The sequence below is a fragment of the Lacerta agilis genome, chromosome 10 (assembly GCF_009819535.1).
Source record: "Lacerta agilis isolate rLacAgi1 chromosome 10, rLacAgi1.pri, whole genome shotgun sequence".
NCBI classification, from domain to species: domain Eukaryota; kingdom Metazoa; phylum Chordata; class Lepidosauria; order Squamata; family Lacertidae; genus Lacerta; species Lacerta agilis.
Window position 1 is genome coordinate 48,838,307 of NC_046321.1, and position 23,757 is coordinate 48,862,063.

A 23,757-nucleotide genomic window follows, 5' to 3' on the forward strand; every position below is an offset into this window, starting at 1 on the left:
ATTATTATTCCCAAATATCCATTACATTAATTTCACTCACAACCATTCTGTAAAAACATTCAATGTATTAATTTTGCACCAGAAGAATGACACTGAATATGGTATCTAAGAACATTTGACCTCAGAATGGATTTGCAGCAAGGTTAATTAATGATGCTCAACATTATACATTTGATTTATTCAGCATGCTTCACGTGTCATGGATCTGTAATATTTGCTTCTTTAGCACACTCTATTTATTTTGCTAACAGATACCTATATATGGAGGTGACTATGGCTGATATTTTTATAATGCAAAATTTGGAGGAAAGTCATTGAGTCCATAGCTTTGTGCAGAAAGGATGCATAATTTTACCAGCAAGATTATAGCACATTCCTAAAGCAGATCTTAAAGTCAATGATGACAGTCAAATTAGTTCAGTCAAGCAGGTTCCTACACTTGCTCATCAGTATATGAAATTAATTGATCTGTGGAATTAAGCAGCGTGATCCACTTGAAAGCATTACTTATGCACAGTAGATTCACCTTTCTGTAAAAGGAAGTGCAACAAGATTTCTGCGTAGATATTTACAAGTTTCACAGTTGTACTCTACAGGTTTACTACACTGTGGTTTTGAAAATGTGTTCTTTATAAAAATAAGAGGTGATTACGGTAAGGTCTAGGATTCTTTTATAAAGTATCTGAAAAATAACCTTAAGCACCAACATAACTAATGATTAAAATACATAAAACTTTGAATTTCAAATGAATATATTAACATTTTATTATTTTTAAAAGTCAATTTTCTTAATAGATTAGAGAAATCTGAAATTTTCCAAACATGCAGTTATGAGGAATTAAGTTTAGGGTCAAACATTAAAGGAAGACATGCACATTTAACATTCAAATGTATTCTGAAATTTCATGCCAACTTAACGAAACATTCCATGCATAATGTACTAAATATGTAACAAGAAAAGACAGTAACTTACTTCTGCAGCTTCTGATATTCCTTGCATACCAGGATACTGTTTATCCTGCTAAGGAGTACATATTTCTAAAACCCAGTTGATGGAATCCAACTGGTACCCTTGTACTTTTGATCCAGCAATGCCTCTGTTAATGGATGAGATAGAGAGGAAAATGTAGCTGTTTCCTCCTTTCCTCTGCTCCTCTCACCCTGCTCTGGAGCCCATTTTTAGAGGTACAGGAGGCTACAGGGATAAAATAACCACTATCACTTTTCTTCCATTAGCAGATACATCCACTGGATCAAAAACACTTCTGTGAGCACAAGGGTATCAACTGGATTCCTCCCAGGTTTTGTTTGTTTGTTTGTTTTTAATAAACTTTTGTAGTTGTGTTGCACAAATTGTTTTCTTTAAGCACACTGCTAATTTTCCCTGGTGAATACAGAAGCTGCAAGTACATAGGAACGGGCAGCACTGTGCTTACTTAATACGAAACAAGGTCTTATCATGATGAACAAGAACTCTTTCAGAGACCACAACGTGTTATGTAGATTTGAGTCTAATCTGGGGTTTCAGACCATCCCCCCCGCCTTGCCCCATTTTACCTCCTCATATTTATTGTCACTAAGCAAGAATTTAGATGCTGAATTATTCCACTTCGTTTGAGGAATGAAAATTCACTGCTACATTATGGCAATGTTATCTTGCCATGCTTCTCTTCAGTTTGGCTTTCTCTGCATTTCCTGTAAATAAAACTCAGGAAAATGCAGAATTGTACCAAGCCAGTCCATGCTACTTCCTTGCCCATCTTTAACTGTCCCCGGTACTCTCCAAAATACATTTCCCGTTTTCCCTTCCCTTGGTGATGAAAGGAACTGGCAAGGCAGCTCCACACCTTCTCTCTGCTGTTAACAGCATGAAGAGATCCAAGGGACTATAGGAGATGTTCTTCTAAACAAGGACTTCCCCTTGCATGTTCACTAGCATTCAGGGCCCTCTATAGGTTGCATGTCCCATGGTATGTGCTGTCTACACTGCATCAGAGCACTCTACACCTCTTCAGGAAGGTTCTGACATTTAGTGTTCTTTAGGACCATGAATTCTGGTAAAGCCACCTACCTGACCACCAAGGTCATGTCCAATTATATGATTCAATGGTTTGCTATTTTGTGTTTATCTGGTAGATAAGCTATTTTTGTGGAAATCTGCCATCTAGTTTTAGCTTTGCATGTGTGAAATCCCTCCCCTAATGCTTTCATAAGTCATAATCAGTTGGCTTCTGCAGCAATAGTCACAAGAAAAGTCTCATCCTATCCCCAGAGTTTCACTTAACTTCTACATTAAAAAGCTGCGAATGCCGCTGTTTAAATTTTATCAGTTTTGCTATAAACATAGAAGGAAACTGATAAAAGGTATTGTAGGGAATTGAATTAAGACCAGATCATTTGATTTTACTATGACTATACTAAATACACTGACATCATAGCTTAAGAGTTTCCCATAATGTCATACAATTTTTATAACAGCCATACATTGGAAATATATAATGTAAAAGAACATTATAGCCCCTTAACCAGACAGTACTGACAGTACTGATTGCCTACGGCAGTGGAGAAGAATAAAACGTGTGTCTAGAATTTAAGCTTATTGTCAGCTTGTACTTGCAGAATAGGCATTGCTGACCATATGTTATGAGTACAGGTGACTCCCTGTACTTATGCACATGGGGTGCTGGTTACATTCCAGCACCCCATGTGCATAACTGAAAATTGCATAAGTGGGGAGCACCCTATAAACACATTTTAAATGCCCTTTCTGCCACTCTCTCTCTAATCCAGATCAAAAGTACTGTACCAAAAATATCCACAAGTGGAACTGAAGCTCTGGGGCATGGGAAGTCAGGTTTCAAGGTCTCACAAGGCCTCAGACAGCATCTCCTAGGTCTCACAAGGACTCAGATGTGACTTTCAGTGCTTTGCAAGGCACTGTAAGTTGTGTAGTGTGCTGAGCACCCACAATATTTTTTGTGGGTGCTCGGGCCCCCAGGTCCCCCTAGAGTTGGCACTCCTGGCAGTCACACACGAGTTGATCAAGCAGAAGTGGGGATTCGTCTGTACTGGCATTTTCCCGTATCAGAGCACCCTTTCTGAACACACGGGATTGCATGTAGAAGAGCACTTTGCATTCCTCCCATATATAATCAGAGTACATTATTTTAACCTTTTAAACTGACCCTTTTTATCAGGTTCTTTGGCATCTTCCTAATTGTTTCACATCGTAAAGTTAACATTTATTTATGAAACGCCTGTACCGACAGCACACCCCCTAAACACTTCCATAAAGAACATATGATAATGCCACTCAACATGACATCATTATCAGTAACAAAACCTATTATTTTCCTCTTTAAATTATTGTTGTTTTATAAAGATAAATGGAAAGAAGCTCTTTATCTCCCTTCTTACATTTGATTCAGTACAAGACATGCAAAATACTATACTTATTCTGGTTTAAACGCATTTGGTGTATTTTCTATTGATCCTTAAGCTAGAAGGAACCAGTTAGATAATCTGAGTCCGATATCCTTAGACTTAGTTATTCTCTAACACAAATGTATACAATCCAGAAACAAAGCATTAAAAGGGGCCGTGCAAAAATGTTTATTTCCTTACAACAAATGGCAAAGTGATAAAGACAACCAAAAAATTCATGGAGCATACCAAAGACATGCTGGTGTGAGTACGAGACACACATTTTAGCTCTTCCTTGGGTAGAGCAGAAAAGAATAATTTTACATATAAATATACAAACATAACACTACTTCAGATTCCCAGCACTTAACACATCACAATTCTGAATGCAGAGCAGAATTGGTATGGTGTGCCTCACCTGGACCTGTCTCAAACACAGCATCTGAACTCCTAAAACCAGAAAGACCCTCAGCACCAACCCGGACTTTATATGATGTTCCTGGTGTTAATCCTTTTAACATAAAGAAGTTCCGGGAACCATTAACATTTTCTTTTTTCAAATCTTCTTTGCCTACAAAATTTTTAGGAACACAACAATTGGAGTGTTTAAATTCGCTGTCTTGAATTCATGCTTACACTTCTTACTGCCATTTGGCAAAAGTTTAGATTTCCGTCTCAAAAATAGTTTGCTGTTATTTATTAACATACAATATCTAGGTGAACTGTAGGCTAAATGACAAAGAGTATTATGACACCTTAAAGCTTAATGTTGTTGTTGTTTTAATTATGGTACATGCTTTAATGGACTAATACAGCCTTAGTCAATGTAGTCCCACTCCAGAGGTTGTAAAATCACAATCCTCCTTGAATTTTGGTCATGCTGGCTGGGGCTGATGGGGCTTGTAGCCGAACAACTTCTGGAGTACACTGTGTGTGTCTGCATGTGCAAACAGTAAGCAGTGAGATTGGAAGGTAACGAGTTGCAAAAAAGAAGAAGACGACTACAATAATTATATCCGACTTTAAATGGATCTAAAATAATTACAAGCTCTATTCACAGAGCAACATTAATAATTACGAATAGTATAGTCACAAATTATTTTATGTGCATTTAAGATATACTGTAATTGTCACAGTTTGTACTTTTTGCATTTCATTTCATAATGAAATGTATACTGCTTATAACCCTGCTCCCAATCCTATGTGGGTGTATACTTGTCAAATTAGAATAGTACTTCATGCATTTGATGAACTGGACTCCAGTTCACGAAAGTTTCGCTGTTAGATATTTATTAGCTTTAAGAGGAGTTTTTTCTTTCTTTCTTTCTATTGCAGCAGCTACCGGCCTGGAAACAGTCACAATTTCATTTTTCGTCTATTGTGAAAGATTCATTTTGATCAGTCTGCTAGAGGAAAGGAAATGTTGCTTTAACCATTAAAATGGCCACAAAGCTTTGGTTATAGTTTTGTTTTCTTGGGAAATGGTGTTAAAACCCTAACTTTCTAAGAGAGGCACATTCTCTACTTAGATTTTTCTTTACATTTTCCTTAATTTATCAGCAATCAAGCAAAGAAAAGGGGAGGAATTCATTCATAACCAGAATTTGTGTGGCTCATTGAACTGCCCACTTCTGCCTAGTTCATCTTTCTCAGAATTAAGAGTTAAAATCCTTTCATTCAGATATGCTTCTCACATCTTTCCGTTCAGGATTTATTAAAAATGTGAAAGATACACATTGTATAATTACATAAGGCTTCTCTGAAACTGGACTTTATTGGGGACTGATGATGGAATTATTTTCCCTCTCATGTAATGGGGCAAGTATGCCCTGACCACCAAAAAGTGACCTTTGAGGGATAGTTCAGTAGGTAGAGCGTGAGACTCTCAGGGCTGTGGGTTCAAGCCCCACTTTGAGCAAAAGATTCCAGTATTGGTTGGACTAGTTGACTCTCGTGGTCCTTTCTGACTCTGCAATTCTATTCTATTTTAACCTTGTGGACATAATACAACTAAAGGAAAGCAAACAAACAGACACCTTTTGCCAGCAAAATATCAAGCATTTAACTTTAGGATTATAGTTGCATCAAATTGCTGCCCTTAAGATGTTTAGAAAATCAGGTTTTCTAGTTTTGATGAAGACTAATTGGCTACATATGAATTTAGGTAAATTTAGGACCATTAGGTCCAGTCGCGGACGACTCTGGGGTTGCGGAGCTCATCTCGCTTTATTAGCCGAGGGAGCCGGCGTACAGCTTCCGGGTCATGTGGCCAGCATGACTGAGCCACTTCTGGCGAACCACAGCAGCGCACGGAAACGCCGTTTACCTTCCCGCCAGAGCGGTACCTGTTTATCTACTTGCACTTTGGCATGCTTTCGAACTGCTAGGTTGGCAGGAGCAGGGACCAAACAATGGGAGCTCACCCCATCATGGGGATTCGAACCGCCAGCCTTCTGATCGGCAAGCCCTAGGCTCTGTGGTTTAGAACACAGTGCCACCCGTGTCCCACATATGAATTTAATGGCACAAAAAACCCAGTTACAATATGCTGCAGTTTAAAGCATATTGTTAAAGACATTTTGCTTCGTAACCTTTCAAGTTAAGTATCTCTGAAGCTGCATTGCATTAATGAGGTTTTAATAATAGAATTCCAAGCACAACCAATATGCATGTGCTTAATAAGACTGAATGTACTCCATGATGGGAAGCTCATCAACTCTCACCAGAGTGAGGTGGGGAAGTAGGAGTAACTGTAGATGCAGAAGCAGCACTTCCTCACATATATATCCTGCTTGGTGGGGAACTACCAATACACACAGTTTCTGCATGAGCCGTTCCCTCTGGGGCTGTGTGTGCTTTTCAAAACAATGTTAAAAATTCTGCTGAATTGCTGTTTGGGGGTGCAGGAAAGGGTTTGATCTGGTCACCACCTACTAAACAGCTGATCAACAGGAATTTAGGAGCTATGATAGAAAACTCTATGTGCAGCTCCATGCATCTTAGGGGCATTTTATTAAGTGTTGTTGGCTCTAATACCTAAAACAATACAATAAAATAACATTAATTCAAATGTGTGCATGTACACACTTCTATGCACTTCATATTAAAAAGTCTGCCACAGTTTTTTTAAAAGCAAAACTAGTTTTTGAAAAATTAAGTCGATAATGGGCCACTTTCTTATTACTAAAATATTTTAAAATATATTACAGCATTTGGAAGAATTCAATGAAATGTCTTCTTACTGCCTGCCACACCATATTCAACATAAACGTTCTCATGAACTGGACCCTCATACTCCCAACTGATATTGGCATAGGTCTCAGCAGCAGCTGCCGTAACATTTTTGATCCCTGGATACACTGGCGGCACTAAATACACAAGAAAAACAGAGCAAAATATGAAAGGCTGCATGCATCTCGTACAATCCAGCTTTAACTTCTTCCCTAGCCTGAATCTTAAGAAATATAATATTGATTTGCTTCCATTTTCAGAAAAATGAAAAATGTGGACTTACCATGAATTCCCATTAGCAGTAATTCTCAGGTGGACCACACTTCCGTTCGGTGAAAGCCCCTCCTCTTGGTTACCAGGCATGGTCCTCTTTAAAATGGAACCAAGGGGAGGAGCTTCCCCTCAGCCCCTGGGCTGTGACAAGAGTTTGGATAAGCTTCTACCATGAACTTTAAGCTGACAGGAGGTCTACTAATAGTATTAGTAGATCTAATACAAGCAGCATGAAAACACTGGAGCTAATGTACTGCTATGATTAACAAAGAAAAAGAATTTCCTACTAGAGTCAAACTATCTAAACCCACTACAGATACTGAATGAGCTTCCAAGAATATAAATGTAGCTTTTCTCTGTATCTACCTATTTGCAAACTACCCCACCTTTGAATCACTGAGAATGGGAATAGACAATGTCCACATTTCCCTCTCTGCAGTGGAGTTGCGGTGGGGTAGCCTTCAATTCAGGTGTACCAAGTTTTCTTGTATCCCAACAGCAGGGAGATTCAATTATTTTATCCCAAAGCCACCTTCTTCTATGAAATGTGGCATTAGGCTAACACACTGTTAAAGTAATGTCTAGCAAAGGTGTGCATGAATCTTGAGGGTGCAGCTTTGCGCACGGATGGGGAGCTTCTGTAGGCTGTGGAAATAGCAGTATTGCATTTATAGTGAGCTGGCATCTTATCCTTATAGACTTTAAATATCGTCTTCTAATCAACGGTCCATTGTGAGGATGGACACATCTGTCTCCACTGAAGATTACTGCAAAGGGTTGGACTTCCAACTCCCTCCCAACTCTACAATTCTATGATCGAATCTCTGTTCTATGATCAAAACAGTACATAAATGACCATGAAAGGATAGGAACATAGGAAACTGTCTTATACTGACTCGGACCACTGGGTTCATCTAGCTCAGTACTGACTGGCAGCAGTTCTCCAGGATTTCAGGTAGAGGTCCTTCTCAACCCTAACTTGAAATGCTGGAGATTGAACTGGTGAGGTTCACATGCTCTATCACTGAGCTGTTGCTCTTCCATGAAATATGACCTGCCAATGAAAAGTGGAATGAAATACTCTAGTTCTCTCAGCTTCCATAGTTTGGCAGAAACCCCCATGTGTAGGTCATCCTAATACACCAGGGAGGGTTGCAGTGAAGCCCAAACAGTAAAAGGTGGAAAATCAGAGCCATGAGGGTTATTTTTGTCCCCATTCTGCTGAGTGGCTATCGCTGAGTGGTGGGACAAGGAGTACTCAATACCTCTCAAAGCCACCTGATAGGCTGGCACATTTAGAAAGACAGCAAATGTCTTGCACCTATTTGGACATAATGTATTTTACCAAAGTTATAAAAACTTGGAGTGATTTGGTGGCCCTGAGGTTGGGAAACTGGAAAGTAAGCAGTCTTGATATTTCCCCAAACTACACGAACAACCTCCATGAATAGAAGTGGACAACAGGTTCACGTATCAATTTTTCCCCTTCCCAAATTTGCTTTTTTGTCCTTCGACATATAATCCAAATTTCCAACCAGAAGAATTAGGGAGGGGAGGGGGGAATCTATTTTCAAAATTGTTACAAAGGTCTGTGATGCTCTGAACAACTGTCTTGCCTACCAACAATGCAAGGCAGGCCTGGAAGCTGAAGAGAAGCCATTCCTCATGGTGTTGTACATAATTTATTAAATTATTATTATTATTATTATTATTATTATTATTATTATTATTAAGGATCCTGCCTGGTAACTCAGTGGAGGTGATTCCCCAAGTTCTGTTCCATTCTGGCACCATTGGAGAATTAGTGGCTACAGGATTAGCAGACATTGCATATGACGTGGTAGTAAGCATGCTATGCTAGTCTATTATGAAGTACAACTACCTATATAACAGTTTAATTCTATGCAACTCATTTAAGAATATGCCCCACTGAATTCAGTGTGACATTTCCAGATAAGTAGGCACGTTTATGAATTCTACGTTTCAGTTAAAGCCATATCTAAAAGGCTAGCAAACGCCTGAAAAGTGACAGTAATTCTACAGATTGATGGAAAACCATAAAGACACGCAGAAATATAACTTTCTATTTTCATATTGTTTTGGTTATTCTTGAATATCTTTCCTGCAGTTTCTTTCTGTGGAATGTTGCAGTTCAGCTATTTCGATGGCATTAAAATCCTTAAAATAAATATTAATCCCCTTATATGTTGGCAGGTACAATCTGGGGTGGACCTTGGTAATACAGTGCCTTTTGCAAGGCCCAAGTTTGATGCCTTCCCGGCCCTTGCACCAGCTTCCCAAAGCGGCTAAATGAAGCACCAGGCTTTGGGTAGGAGGTACAAGTCTCTGGCAGGGTCCTCCTGGAGCCCTCCTTTGCAGAGTTGGGCAAGCACCAAATAGGCTTTTGGAGGAACCCTGTCAAAGCCCTCTTGCTTCCTTCCCGGAGCAAGCACTTACTTAGGCTTTGGGAAGGAAGCAGGAAGGTGCCCCCTCGGCTTGGCGCCCTGTGCAGGGGAACCAGTCTCGCCACCCTAAATCCGTCTCTGGTACAGTATGCATAACAGGGAAAGTTTCAAAAAGGGGTTTCAAAAGTGTTCTCTGAATTTTCTTCATCAAAGAGAGCAGGAAAGAAAAAAAAAAACAAGCAGTGGAAATATTTTTACAGAGTAAAAATGTTTCAAACATCACAGCACCATCTTACCTGTTAAAGTCAACACAACACATACATAAATGGACACCCATGCAGGTTCTTTTAAAGACATTTTACTCGATACAATAGGAGAACAAGTTGCAAAAGGAAAACAAGCACATAAAAATCATTATTAAAATGCAGTCTGCAAATCAATAATAATAGCTATCTTGAAAGGCTAATAATAATTCATTCACCACTCCAATGAACATAGGTTTTTATCACAAGGAGGCACCCATCAAGAACTGCAATGGTACAACCTGTGCAATCCCAGAGATGACCAAGTAAAGAAGGATTTTATAGCTGAAGTGCATGGTAGGTTGCGTTCGTTACTTTATTAATTATTTGTATGATTTTTTTTACCCACCCTTCACCTTGGGCGGGTTACAGCAATGTAATAAACAATAAACACAGATAAGCAGTAAAAATTATGAAACAGTTTCTGACATAAAAGAACAGCATAAATTTAGCAAAAGAGGTGGATTTCGTAAAATGAAAACCTTAGCTGTTAAAAGGTAAGGTAAAGTGATGCCTCTTCAGCACCTCCGTGGGTTCTATGTGGTTAATTCACAACATGTTCTCAAACATTATTCAGCATTCAAAACCATTTGAGGAATGAAATACCATACTGAAACAATGCTGAAAAACCTGTCAGAGGAAACATCAGTTTTTTGTTTTTGTTTAATTTTAAGATTGTGCTAATCCACCCCCACAATGGTCCATCACCCAGCTTCTGGAACGGAAATCAACTTCCTGCTTTCTATGGCAGCACATATTTAATGCTGCTTGATCCAGAAAAGAAGGAAGCTCCCTGTTTGCATCTGTAAAACAAAATATAGAATCGCTCTACTTAAGAACTTTGAGCCTGTGTAAGTTCTAGGTACTCAAAAGTAGGAACCTTCCTTGATGAACTTGCAAAACAGATGCCTTTTAGTAATGCAACAGATATGCAAAATTAAAGGAAGTTGCAGCAAAATACAATTTGATATTATTCCTTCCAAAAAGAGGACTTAATTCTGACTGATTTCTTGACAATGCCTGAAGACTAATCTTTGCTTCCTCCAAAATAACACTTTACATGATTACACTTCCTCCAAAATTACACTTTACATACCAGTTACAGGTAGGTAGCCGTGTTGGTCTGCCATAGTCAAAACAAAATAAAAAATTCCTTCCAGTAGCACCTTAGAGACCAACTAAGTTTGTTCTTGGTATGAGCTTTCGTATCCGAAGAAGTGTGCATGCACACGAAAGCTCATACCAAGAACAAACTTAGTTGGTCTCTAAGGTGCTACTGGAAGGATTTTTTATTTTATTTTTTACATTGTTACCAGTCAGTTAGCACATTCGTGAACTGTGCTCCACTCTGCAGAGATGCATTCAGAGCGAAATCAAACATGAATCTGTTCATGCTCTAGGCATAGAGAGAAATTTATGGAGAATTGAGATTTTGGAAACGCTTCTCTTGGAGCAATCTAACAAAGCCAGTAAAATCGAGCTCCAACGACCTTCTCCCGGTTTCCTCATTGCAAGAAGTAAAGTTACAGGGAACTAGGCAGAGGGCCTTCTCGGTAGCGGCACCCGCCTTGTGTAACGCCCTTCAATCAGGTGTTGAGCAGATAATCAATTTTATGACTTTTAGAAGGCAGCTGAAGGCAGCCCTGTATATGGAATTTTTAAAAGTTAAATGTTTTATTGTGTTTTTATATTTTGTTGGAAGCCACTTAGAGTGGCTGTGGCAACCCAGTCAGATGGACGGCATATGGAATTATATTACTACTACTACTATTGTCAGGAAAACAAAGAGTTGTCATCTTTGCCAATATGGTCCCCCCCACCCCAAAATATAATCTAATGATTGTATTATGAACAGGGGAAATACCCCTATATGTTGGTAAGAACAGGGAGAAATGGGGAGTTCTAAAATTTTTGGATGATGAAATGCTAACACCCAGCCTAAAAGGCCTTGGCCCAGTATACCTGCAGGAGCATCCCCAGCCCCGTCGTTCAGCCCGGACACTGAGGTCCAGCTCTGAGTGAGTTTTCAGGGAACTAGGCAGGTGGCCTTCTAGGTAGTGGTCCCCTCCCTGTGGAATGCCCTCCCATCAGATGTCAAGGAAATGAACAACTATCTGAGTTTTAGGCAGCCCTGTTTAGGGAAGTTTTTAATGTTTGATGTTTTATCGTGTTTTTAATATTCTGTTGGGAGCTGCCCAGAGTGGCTGGGAAAACTCAGCCAGATGGGCGAGGGACTAATGCTACTAATAATAATTTATTACTATTATTACCATTGTTGTTGTTGTTGTTGTTGTTGTTGTTGTTGTTGTTATCCTCTGCTTCAGTTAATAAACTACATATCTACATAGCTTTATTTATTTTTATTAACAAAGTTAAATATCCAGTTAATTCATATAAATAGGCAAAATACCAACAATGACAACCATCTATTTAAGTAAAAACAACATTGATTTATGGATGTACCAGAACAAGTATGTTGTGGTTGTATGCTGTCAAACGGCTACATAACATGTCAGTACAATATACCAAATAATTTCTTCATGAAACTGTTTTGATATTTGTAATCGTATTTCGTTGAAGTGTTTCAACAAAGCAAGTAAGGATGGGTGGGAATCCCATGTACACCACATCTTTAAGCAAACTGACCTAATTAGGACCTCCTAGACCAATCCAAGAGCGGTAATATAATCACCCTTCAGTTTTCACGCTTTTTTGAATTTTGTGATACAATTCTCACTTCAACAAAGTATCCAGGTTCATAAAACAATGCAAATTTTAGGCTAACATGTAGCTTATATGTATATTGTGTTTCATTGTGTGTTTAAGTATAAACTTAAATCAGAATTTTTTTATATAGGATTTTTAAAAATAGAGAATAATGCAGTGGAATGAATTTATGAATACAGTATATACATGGGGAAATCGACACGAGCCAGAAATAGGCTGATGTGTCCAGATTCTCTGAAATTTTGATTTGAAATTCTACAGGAAATAATCAAACAGTATGATGTTTTAATCCATTATGTTTTAATCCAACACCACAGTGCTATACTACTCTTTAGATAATAATATTGATTACCATTTCTCCAATTATTGTTTATATTTCACTTTCTTTTGCTAATAACAACAGCCATCTTAACTTACAGCTAATAAGTTCTATGACCTGTGAACCAAACAGCGCATTTAACAGGTCAGCCTATGCACAGAAAACATAAAACTCTCCAATAGAGCAGTAGGTAATAGGAACCAAAACGGTCATGAAACTATCCTCTCTTTGTGTTTATTAAGGCCACACATATAAGGAGAAAGGTATACTGGAAACGAGTAAGCAAAAGATGGCATTCAAAGAACTGACTGTACATGTCTGTGTGTCTGTGTATTTGAAAAGTGAACTTTATTTAACACCATCTTTGCTTACACTTTATTTGCAATATACAAGCCCACTTTCCTTCTACAGGACACAGGCATCTGAAAGCTCAGTGTGACCAGTAAACACATGACACTAGATCTCACCAATGCTAAAATTAATTGAGGAGGGAAGCCTTCACTTCCTCCACCACTGCTAGCAGTGCCATCGTCAGAGGTTCCAAAGGAGGAGAAACCTGCAAGCTATCATTACTGCCACAAAGCAGCCTTAGCGATAGAAAAATGAGCTCCTCCCTGTAGCACAAACTTGCCTCCTCCTCAGAGCCTGCCTAATGGATTGTATTGAAAGACAGTACATATACGTATGCTATTTGAAGCAATAAGACAGGTACTATGTTAAAGAAATTGATGGATGTCCAATAAACATTCCCTCTATCAGCTCAACACTCTCGTTTAATGAATTGCATTGTTCCTTTCACTTTTATAGGCTGGTTTCTTTTTAAAGAAACTGAATTTAGAATCTGCAAAAATCCATACAATTCATGCTTATCTTTACGTGCACTCAGGTCAAGCAGAAGAATACCACCATAAATGGAAGAAAATAAAAGGACACTACATAATTAGGTACAATAAAAGGAGCGTATATATCTATATATATAGTATACATCTATACACATATATATTAAAGCAGAAAGGCATGCAGTTAAAGTATTAGAAGAAGAGAATAAGAAGTTAAACACTCACACTAAAGAGTGATTTTTAAAACAAAGGCTTATAATCATGCATTAGTTTCACTTACTATCAATTTTTTTTAAAAAAGAAACACCTTTCTTAACCACTTATACTTTTGTCTTATAACTTATTAATGTGCAGTTAAGTTAAATCAGAGGTGTGCGTGCATGTCTACACACACTATAGCAGTTTTCCAGAATAAAGACACTTCCTTGTTCTGACAAACTTAGGACAATTGTAGGTTGCTTGGTCCAAATAAAGGACTTGCCTGACAGCTTTTTCTTTTCTTTTCTAAGTGACCAGCATTACTTTCCTCTGTTTGCCAGTTTCATTATGCTTTTAGTCTGGCATCTTCAAAAACAACAGGTCACTTTCTAGTTTCTTTCGCTTGTAACTTGGCACTGCTTAGCACCTTACGTGTTATGCTATGTTTGGTTTTGGCTTTAATCCCCGTTTTGGATACTATTAGATTTAGGGCAGTGATTCAGAGGAAAGTATTATATACATGATGGTAATGCATAGACAGCTGCAGTACACAGATGCTTTCTGACTATTGTCTTCATGGTAATGATCCTGTGGTGTGTGGAAGTATCTGATCAAATACGCCCCAATGATTAAGCTTTGAAAGCAAATGGCAGGCCCAAATGACAACTTTCTGTGCACTTGGTCAAGTATTGTAGAGTATGCGTAAAAATATATATTTCAGGTAGAGATTTCTCCCCACAGGGTATATCTGTGCTCACAAAGAAAAACCACCCACATGGAACTGCACACTCCACAGTGGTTTAATGTAAGGCCCCATCCATACTGGTGGGGAGGCAGCTCTGACTGAATCACTCAGGACTGCAGGAAGTATAAATGCTAAAAGTAAACATTAAATATCTAAAATCAGTGCAATCCAGATATGACCTAAAGTCTTGTTTTCATTGGGCAGTTAGAAGAAAGGAAACCATTTCATTAAATACAGACAGCTACAAGATGATCATATAGCTGTTTTAGAGTGAATTTCGTGTGACCATAGCCCAACTATGGTGCGTGGAAAGCTATGTGACAATTTAAAAAGTATAGTTTAGCATGACACAATATATATAAGTGACTATATGCATATGCAAGTCCCTTGTAAAACAATTATGCACAGCTTTTCTAGGGATAAACATTACAGCAGTTCCAAGAGCACCAAATTTTCTTTGAAAACCAAAACAATATAGACAACTCTCCAACTACAGACAGCTAAATTCACGTATTTTTAGAGAGAGAGAAATAGAACAATTATTCAAATGTAAGTGGACGTTCTTTATACATACCCATCTTACCTTCATCCATAATTGTTACTGCCTCCTCTGTTATTTGACTTCCAGCTCCAACTGATGTCTGTGCGTAGAAGTAAAACTTGTATCGAGTGCTGTAATTTAAGTTGCTTAATATCAGGCTGGTCTCATTGGCTGGTATACTGATCTCTTCCAAGCGGCCTAATTCATGTGTGTTATTAACTGTTGAAAGACAGCACAAATAATATAGTTAGTAGTTGTTTGGAAGCACATAACTGTTGCCTCAAAAAGCATGGCACCAGATTTTACTACATATATTGAATTAGTAAACTCCCTTAATCGCGTGACCATGGATGGCTCAGGTGGCTAGATCACGGTGCTGATAACACCAAGATCACAGGCTTGTTCCTTGTATGGGATAGCTGCATATTCCTGCATTGCAGGGGGCTGGACTAGATGGTTCTCATGGTCCCTTTCAACTCTACAATTCTATGATTCTATGTAGCCACATGGCACACATGTTTTGGCACATGAAGCAGTATGTTTTTCAGTAGCCATAGGTAAAAAATGAATTGTGCAGCATTGATCTCTGGTACCGTGGGAAGTCATGGGTTTGTGTGTTATCATCTTCATGCCTCTGAGGTTGTAGCCAAGGCAAACAGGGAGGAAAACACGAGGCTTAAATATATATATATATTGGAGGGAGTCTGACGGATGCTGGAAAAGCAGGAATTGTTTGATGGGGCAAGCTAAAAGGGAATGGAGATGGAAAGGATTTTATTATTATTATTTTTTAAATGAAGAAGCACACCAACAGTTGTGGAGGGCTGGGCAAGGTTAACTCAGACAGATAGACCATACAAACATGGAAAACCTAAACCTGAAATAAGCATAATGGAGTGCTCTGGGGAGGGGGAAAAAATCAGCCATGACTGGTGAAGACAAAATAAAAACTGAAGGCTGATGGAAGGAGACAACAATTTTGAGCAGTGATTTTGCCTTCAACCATCAGGTGGCATTCCAAAACCACATGATGCCAGATTGCATGGGAGAGAGAAAAGTGCTATTATGCAACCTGCTTTGTATACAAACGGGACACCAAGAATGCAGAAGTAGAATACAACGGATGTTTAAAAAGTTGACAGATTTGATTTAGCATTGCCCATTCCCATTTGAAGCATTTTTAAAAATAAACTGTTCTCTACAAAGATATAGTATACTTATCAACTTAAGAAGCTGCTATTAACTATTCAGTAAGCATGTGTTTTGAGAAATGAAAAACAACTGTTTACTCACTTGGTTGAAACTTTAGTATATATCCTACCACAACACCATTTGGATGAGAAGGTGGTCCCCATTCCAAAGTGAGGGAATCCAGATTTGGATTGGTAATCTTCAAAAAGGAGGGTGCACTCGGAACTTTTAAGGTGATAAAATGGCACGTGTTAAAGATAATAAGTAACAAACTTGCCATCACCACCACCAACACCACCATTATTAACTAAAATTAAATAAAATTCAAAGCCAGTGTAAATGAGCCCTACATTTACTTCCACCTTTTACACAATGTAATACTGATTAGGCAGTGGAACAATGTAAGACCCGCATTCTAATCTGATTCATGTTTTACTCAAGAAATCCTAGTGATCACTGCTAGGATTATGATTTTCAGGAATGTAAAATGCATTTGAAACATTAAATGCAAATAGAGGAGCTTTATTGTTTTCTAACTGCATACCTCCTTCGGGAGTTTTAAATGTTTCATCAGGGGTTGCTGGTCCTTCTCCTTTTCCATTAACCACTCTGACATTCAATTTGTAAGTGCTATATGGCTCCAATCCTGGCAACATTCCATGTGTCTTATTTCCAGGAAAGGACAGTGCCTTTTTTTCGACATGCTGGTTAATTCTTCCAGATAAACTTTCCACTTTCATATAGTAAATCTAAAAATTAAATATATATATATAAATATAAAAAAATATTTATTTACAGCTTCTCTGGTTTGCACCATACTATGATAAAGGTTTCTGACATGCAATTTAGGGTTCTGAAGCTCTTTTAATGAGGCATACAAAATCCTAAACATGCTTATTTGGATATATGGAATCCTATGCATGTTTATTTGGACGTAAAGCCCATAAGCCCCAACAACAGATCCTTTTAATCAAGTGCTTTTAAGACTGTTCTTGTACATCTGTGGTTACGGGGTGTGATTTAATTTATTTAGCCCATGGCAATTACATGGCATATATGTTGCATTAACCTTTATTTTTATTACTTTAAAAGGTTTATCAGAAACAAATCTGAAGTGATTTAGTGGCACAGCAGGGTGATAGTACCGGTATTTGATAACACAGTACCGGCCAGGTTTATGCAGAACATTATTTATAAAGTGAATTGTTTTAAGTTTTATCTAATATGCTGGTATGAGAAGGAAGAATTCATAATTATTAGCAGTAGAAAAAGTAACTATTCAAGCCTGCTGATTTTTTTCCTAAAGCGTGTTCTCCCTAAAAGAAGGCACGTGTTGTGGTGAGACCTGGAGACTGACCCTCGTGTTGTGGGTTGGTATATTGGACGGCCACAACACCCAACTGGTAGGTCCCTCGTTGCTGGGTTTAATCTGGCCAATGGGGTGTTGTCTCAATGGATTGAGGGACCTATAAATACCTATGCACATAACACAGAGCTTCCTCTTTTTGCTCGTGCATTGGAACACCCGCCCACCTCTCCCTATATTTAGGGCATTTTGCGATGGACCTTGCTATGCCGTTGTGTGTTGTCTGTCATTGGGAATTTTCCCCACTTGGCTGATTGGCTGTTGCCATTTGGGTTTTGGATTGGCTGTGTAGCAAATTGTCACAACTTGTAAGGTTGCGGATAGGCACTGGTTCAGGTGATAGGGATGGGAGAACGGTCTCGCCATTCCTATGTGAAGGGTATTCCGTTAAAGGAATCCAGGGACTCAACTTGGTTTGGTCAACCCCCGAGAGGAGGTTGTGCCCGTGCCTGAGTCCAGGGGAGCATCTGGGGGAGTGGACATAGCCTGTACCTGGGCTTTCTACCTACCTCAGGTGTTCACCCTTCGCTGACCTACAATAGAGCTCTGGGTCAGCGCTACCTGCAAGGGTGCAGGGAGCTAGTCGAACCAGAGCCTATGCAACCACTCACTTTCTGTAATCAATAAAGTTGTGGCCTAAATTCTGCCAAAAACCAAACTAAAATTTGAGTCAAATGTGTTTTTATTTAGGCAGGAGGTCTCTAGGTCTGAACACGCAATGCTAGTTGTACTAGAAAGAATAATGCCAGGTTGAGTCATGCTATATTAATTTTCAGAACCATTCACGTCACACTTTTCTGGAAGCACTTAAGGGTAAAGGATATCAGCAGTCAGGCTAAAAATCGTTTTTGACAGAAATGAACTAATGGCCTTCCTTCTAGAAAGCGAAACACAATGGCTCAAGCAGTTACTTTCATCACATGGGAGCTGACAGAACAGCTATTTCAATCAAATACTGTCTGATGAAAATGAAACAGACTACTATAAAAAGAGATAAGCTTTAATATTTAGAGTTCAGAACTCATGGCTAGAAGTTCCCACCCCAAAAATATAAACAAAGAGTAAATATTATTTAAGAGGCTACAATGGTTAACTTACTTTGTATCCCTGAAGATGACCTCGGACATACTTTAACAGAACTGGATCCCATTGCACTTTTGCTAAGGTGCTGTTTACAACTTGTACCTGCAAATTGCCTGGAGCAACCATTGGTACTGTTGGAGAAAATCCAATGAATCTCAGGTTAGAGCAACTTACACAAACGCATGACACTTTAGAGACTTCAGAAGTCTAGAAATTTGGTTGTGAATCTATATATTGCACCATAATCTAATTACCAGCAAAGCTTCAGTGCATTGCAATAAATGTATAGCCCTTGCAGCAAGGATTATTGGGAGGGGGGAATCAACTTACAATCTTCCCCAGAATGTCCAATTGTTGTTGTTGGTTCTGGAGCAGGTCCCAGGTCATTTAATGCCTGCACTTTTATTTCGTAAGGAGCAAAGGTCGGTGTACCAGACACAATATATTTGGATACATTTGCAACTGTAACAGATGTCCAATCATCATCGCCATCCTTCTGCCGCCAACTGACTTTGTACTGGAGCCCTGGACCGTTGGACTGAAAATGCTTTAAGGGCTAAAATGGAAAGCAAAAAAGAAGAAGATATTTATAGTTAGCTACTGCATTTAAAGAGAATACAGAAAATAAGACAAGAATTATATAAAACCAATGACCTTGTTTTGAAGAATTCCACAATATAGTATGCCAATTTAATCAGGTGCTTCCTGTGAAATGTATTAATCTTATTGCTTGCATAGTTAGATATTTCCAACCAAACCCTTTCAGAAATCTTGTAGTTCGTGGGCAGCTTCATTGTTCCCCTTTTTATTTAATTTAGTGAAATTTAATTCTTATACAGGCAACTCCCCACTGTGTGTGTGATCTACTTGCGTGCAACTGCACACATGTGTAGCACCAGTAAACCAGAACTGGGGAGCACCCTGGACAGTCCTTGTGGCTCATGAAGAGACCCTCCCAAGAGCCTGAAGAAAGCATCCTCTTTGGGCTCTGGGGAGGGTCTCCTTGCAAGCCAGAGGTGTAGTGGGGCTATGGTGAGCTGCTCAGCTGATGCATGGGGAAGGTGTCCTGTGGAGCAGATGAGCAGCCTAAACAAACCTTCAGCACATGGGAAGATCCTCCCTAGAGCTCAAAGAGGACACCCTCTTCAGGCACTGGGGAGGTTCTCCTCATGAGCCAGAGGGGCAGTGGGGCTTTGTTGAGGCTGCTCAGCTGGCATGTGGGTAAGCAACTGCTGTTATGCTACCCCAAATGTCAGGTGTTAGGTGGGGAGGCTGAGCAGCCTCAACAAAGTCCCACTGCCCTCCAGCTTGTGACGAGAACCTCCCTGGAGCCCAAAGAGGACGCCTTCTTCGGGTTCAAATTCTGAAAGTGTTCAAACTCTTTAAAAATGTATATATCCTTACCTCCCACATGATCACCAAATTATCGGGTTCTGATCCAATCCCTTGAACCCCAGTAGGATTGTCATCCGGCTCTAGAAGTTAAATATTTATATTTAAGTAAACTCTTTACCCATCCCAAATAATTCAGTACTATCTATGGTCTAAGCTGATAATTGTAAGTGATAGCGCTTATTTACTTGCAGCTTTTGTAAAATATTGTTCAGAAGCTTCACTTGGTTGGCTGTTTCCAATGTCATTGACAGCTATTACACGGAATGAATAGTTAACATATGGTGACAGCTTCAACTGTACAGTTGTCAGGATCCCAGAGATTTCTGTCAGGTAGTTCCATATCCCTGGTTCACGCATGGCATCTTCATATTCAATGACAAACTCTGCATATAAAATGAAAGAGCATTGCTTCAGAAACCAGAGAATTTCCTGTCATGCAACAAACAAAAAGGAAATGTTTCAGAATATAATGAGCTGAGGACAATATCGATGTCAATATAATTTTATAAGAAATTGTCCTCTTTTTGTGTAGGAATGGCAAGATATCAACATGATTATTATTATGGGTTTCACTATGTAATGATATGTTATCTCTGTATACTGAAAGATGGCTAAGATGCAATGTCAACATTTTTTTCTTAGAAATAAACATATTTTTTAAAAAATAGGATAATGGTATAAAAAGAGGTTTCCATGTGCTTGAAAACAGGAATGCCATAGCCTTAAAAGTTGGCAGATCGTCCTAGAAATAGACTTATCTAGCCCAGCTTGCAGCATTTGTTTATGGCAGCAGCAGGGCTGGTGCTGGTTAAAGGGAAGAGGAACAGAAAAGCCAGACCACAGAGAGACAAATGAGATGAGTGAGAAGAAGACGAGAGAAGAAGCATTTGACTTCCAGTTCCTCTAAGATGAGCCACACTGCTCTTGTGAAATATGGGATGTTTTGGGGGGACGACCAGATATTTCAGATATAATAATAATAATAATAATAATAATAATAATAATAATAATAATAAATTATTTATATCCCACTCATCTGGCTGGCTCTCCCCAGACACTCTGGGCGGCTTCGAACAAATATTAAAATACAATACAAAGTCACAGATTAAAAACTTCCCTAAACAGGGCTGCCTTTGGGTATTTTCTAAATGACAGGTAGTTGTTTATCTCTCTGACCCCTGATGGGAGGGCGTTCCACAGGGCGGGCGCCACTACCAGCCCCTTATCTGGCGGAAATCCACTATGTGGAGTACCGTAGGCTTTTCACAGCCTTGGGAGTATGTTGAGTCAACTGAACATATTCTTCTGATCTGCCCATTTTATGTAGACCTTAGACAAAAATCTATAGCTCCACTGCTATCCCAACCTAGTCCTGTAGACAGAGAAAAACAGGTTTTGTTTTTGCTGAATAACTTTACTGGACCAACAGCATCCTTGGTGGCCAAATTCCTTTTTTTTCTTCTTTTTTTTCTTTGGCCCTTAAGCGCCGTAAGGTTAAAATTGACAGCACTGACATGGGTCTAAATGTATAATCCACTTTTATTGCTGGCTTAAGTGTCATGTTCCTTTAGATGCTTAGTCGTTTTAATTTTTGTATGGATAAATCCTTGTTTTCTGACTGACGGTCGAATAAAATTTTGATGATGATGATGGCCACATTTCAAGGCATTCTGTTCTCAGGAAAGAGAAGAACTTGATATCTGTGCTGCCAAAGCAAACAGTGGGGTGGGAGGCTGAAGAAAAAAAGTAGATGGTTGAAAGAGAGCGAGCACATACACCCAGAGAAGTCACTGAAAAGGCCCTGCCTCATGATCTCCAGCTCTTAATGAAAAGAAAGGTTCCCATCCCTGCCTTAAAGGATTGTGCCTTTTTATTTGATTTAGTGTCCAATACAGTGGTACCTCGGGTTACATACGCTTCAGGTTACATACTCTGCTAACCCAGAAATAACGCTTCAGGTTAAGAACAGAAATCGTGCTCTGGTGGTGCAGCGGCAGCGGGAGGTCCCATTAGCTAAAGTAGTGCTTCAGGTTAAGAACAGTTTCAGGTTAAGAACGGACCTCCAGAACGAATTAAGTATGTAACCAGAGGTACCACGGTAATGGTACAAAAGTGTACAGCTAATAAGAAAATTGCAAATGAAAAATATAATTATGTAGAATCTGGGAACAAAACACACTCCCTTTTAAATGTAACACATTGTTCCCCTTTTTATTTAATTTAGTGAAATTAGCCAGATAAACATAGCAAACCATACTCGTAATAGGGCTATTATTGTCATTGCCCGGTATCCACGTGAGCTGAACAGTTCTCTCTTGATGATCTGTCAATTCCAAATCAAAAGGTGGATCGGGACGATCTGCAAGCCAAATAAGCGCAAAGGAAGATAAACACAAATTAGTTGCTATCCAGGAAAACAAAAATCTAACCATAACTGCTTTCAACATGTACAAATGGTCACAAGCATGCAACTGCAATGAAAATGAATAACCGATTTTGCTGGGAAACAATGCAAAAAGAAGGAAAAGCAAGAATTGTTACAAGAACTCCAGTGCCAGATTGCCTTGTGTTTTAAGAAATAATGGTAACTGGAAAGTTGAGAAGAAGTATGGTTCGCCAGCAGTTTCAGTTTATGATTAATGATGATGAGTAGAAAACTACTGTATATGAAAGCAAGTCTCCTCATACACAAAAAGAAAAAGAAAAAGCATACATATTTACAAAAAAAAACTGTTTCAGAATTACAGTGATCAGAAGCACTCTGATGTTCTTTTTCTAGGAAGGTTCCTTTTTAATAATAATAATAATAATAATAATAATAATAATAATAATAATAATTCACCTGGCAAAGCCAATTCAAAGCAATTTAAAAGTAGCAGATGGCAGAGTGGGGCTGTGCCACTTACCTGACCATCCTTCAACTGAGTTGCTACTGTATACTGGGACAGAGAGGGGTGTGGTTGACATGGTGCAATCCAATGTTCCTGCCAGTATGTTTGCACTGCACCAACCTCTTCCTCCCCCTTCCTGTCTTAGTATGCAGCAACAACTCAGCTATTGACCATGCCCACAGTTTATCATCACTGCTGCTTCTTTCTTTTATTCATCTGCAGTTATATACATTTTGAATGGGCTTAACTATGATGGCATCACAACTTGCCCTCAAAATTTGTATGCGGTGGATGGGGAAGGAGAGTAGGGATCTTAGAACAGCATTTCTAATTCATCCAAAGCCACAATTGTCACCAATCCTTGGAGGAAGCCATGCTGATATATAATGAATTATGATATGTAAATTATTTGAAATGTGGCTTCAGTGGTCTCTACAGTGGTACCTTGGTTCTCAAACGCCTTGGTACTCAAACGCCAGAAACCGGAAGTAAGTGTTCCAGTTTTCGAACATTTTTCGGAAGCCGAATGTCCGATGCGGTTGTTGTCTATTGTTTCCAGGGCACTTGCACCAATCAGAAGCTGAGCCTTGGTTTTTGAACATTTCGGAAGTCAAATGGACTTCCAGAATGGATTAAGATTGGCACTTTTGTTTTTGCTATTTATTTTTGCATTTTTGTTTTTGAGGCTTTTTCAGTTATGGTTTTGGAACGGACTTCTGGAACAGATTAAGTTTGAGAACCAAGATACAACTGTATGTGAATAACTCACTCCCCAAAGAGGTTTAGCTGATGCTGATTTGTTCTCCTTCTGATATTTTATTTTCCTGA

General features: G+C 39.0%; 1 protein-coding gene across 27 annotated transcripts in view; it reads right to left on the reverse strand.

The window, feature by feature from the left end:
- The window catches only part of NRCAM (neuronal cell adhesion molecule), an 82,279-nt gene that overhangs the window by 16,817 nt on the left and 41,705 nt on the right, over positions 1-23,757 (reverse strand). For 10 of the 27 annotated variants that reach the window (XR_004427482.1, XR_004427483.1, XM_033163161.1 and 7 more), the window contains 10 exons: positions 22,296-22,397; positions 20,224-20,421; positions 20,048-20,118; positions 18,974-19,199; positions 18,659-18,774; positions 16,739-16,943; positions 16,297-16,419; positions 15,037-15,222; positions 6,666-6,791; positions 3,842-3,994 (listed from right to left, as the gene is read on the reverse strand). Coding sequence is in view for 25 of the 27 variants with exons in the window: in XM_033163161.1 (XP_033019052.1) it covers positions 3,842-3,994; positions 6,666-6,791; positions 15,037-15,222; positions 16,297-16,419; positions 16,739-16,943; positions 18,659-18,774; positions 18,974-19,199; positions 20,048-20,118; positions 20,224-20,421; positions 22,296-22,397 (1,506 nt within the window). In the remaining 2 variants the exon portion in view is untranslated. The remainder of the gene's footprint in view (positions 1-3,841; positions 3,995-6,665; positions 6,792-15,036; positions 15,223-16,296; positions 16,420-16,738; positions 16,944-18,658; positions 18,775-18,973; positions 19,200-20,047; positions 20,119-20,223; positions 20,422-22,295; positions 22,398-23,757) is intronic. The other 17 variants (XM_033163159.1, XM_033163164.1, XM_033163157.1 and 14 more) reach the window with 4 other exon arrangements.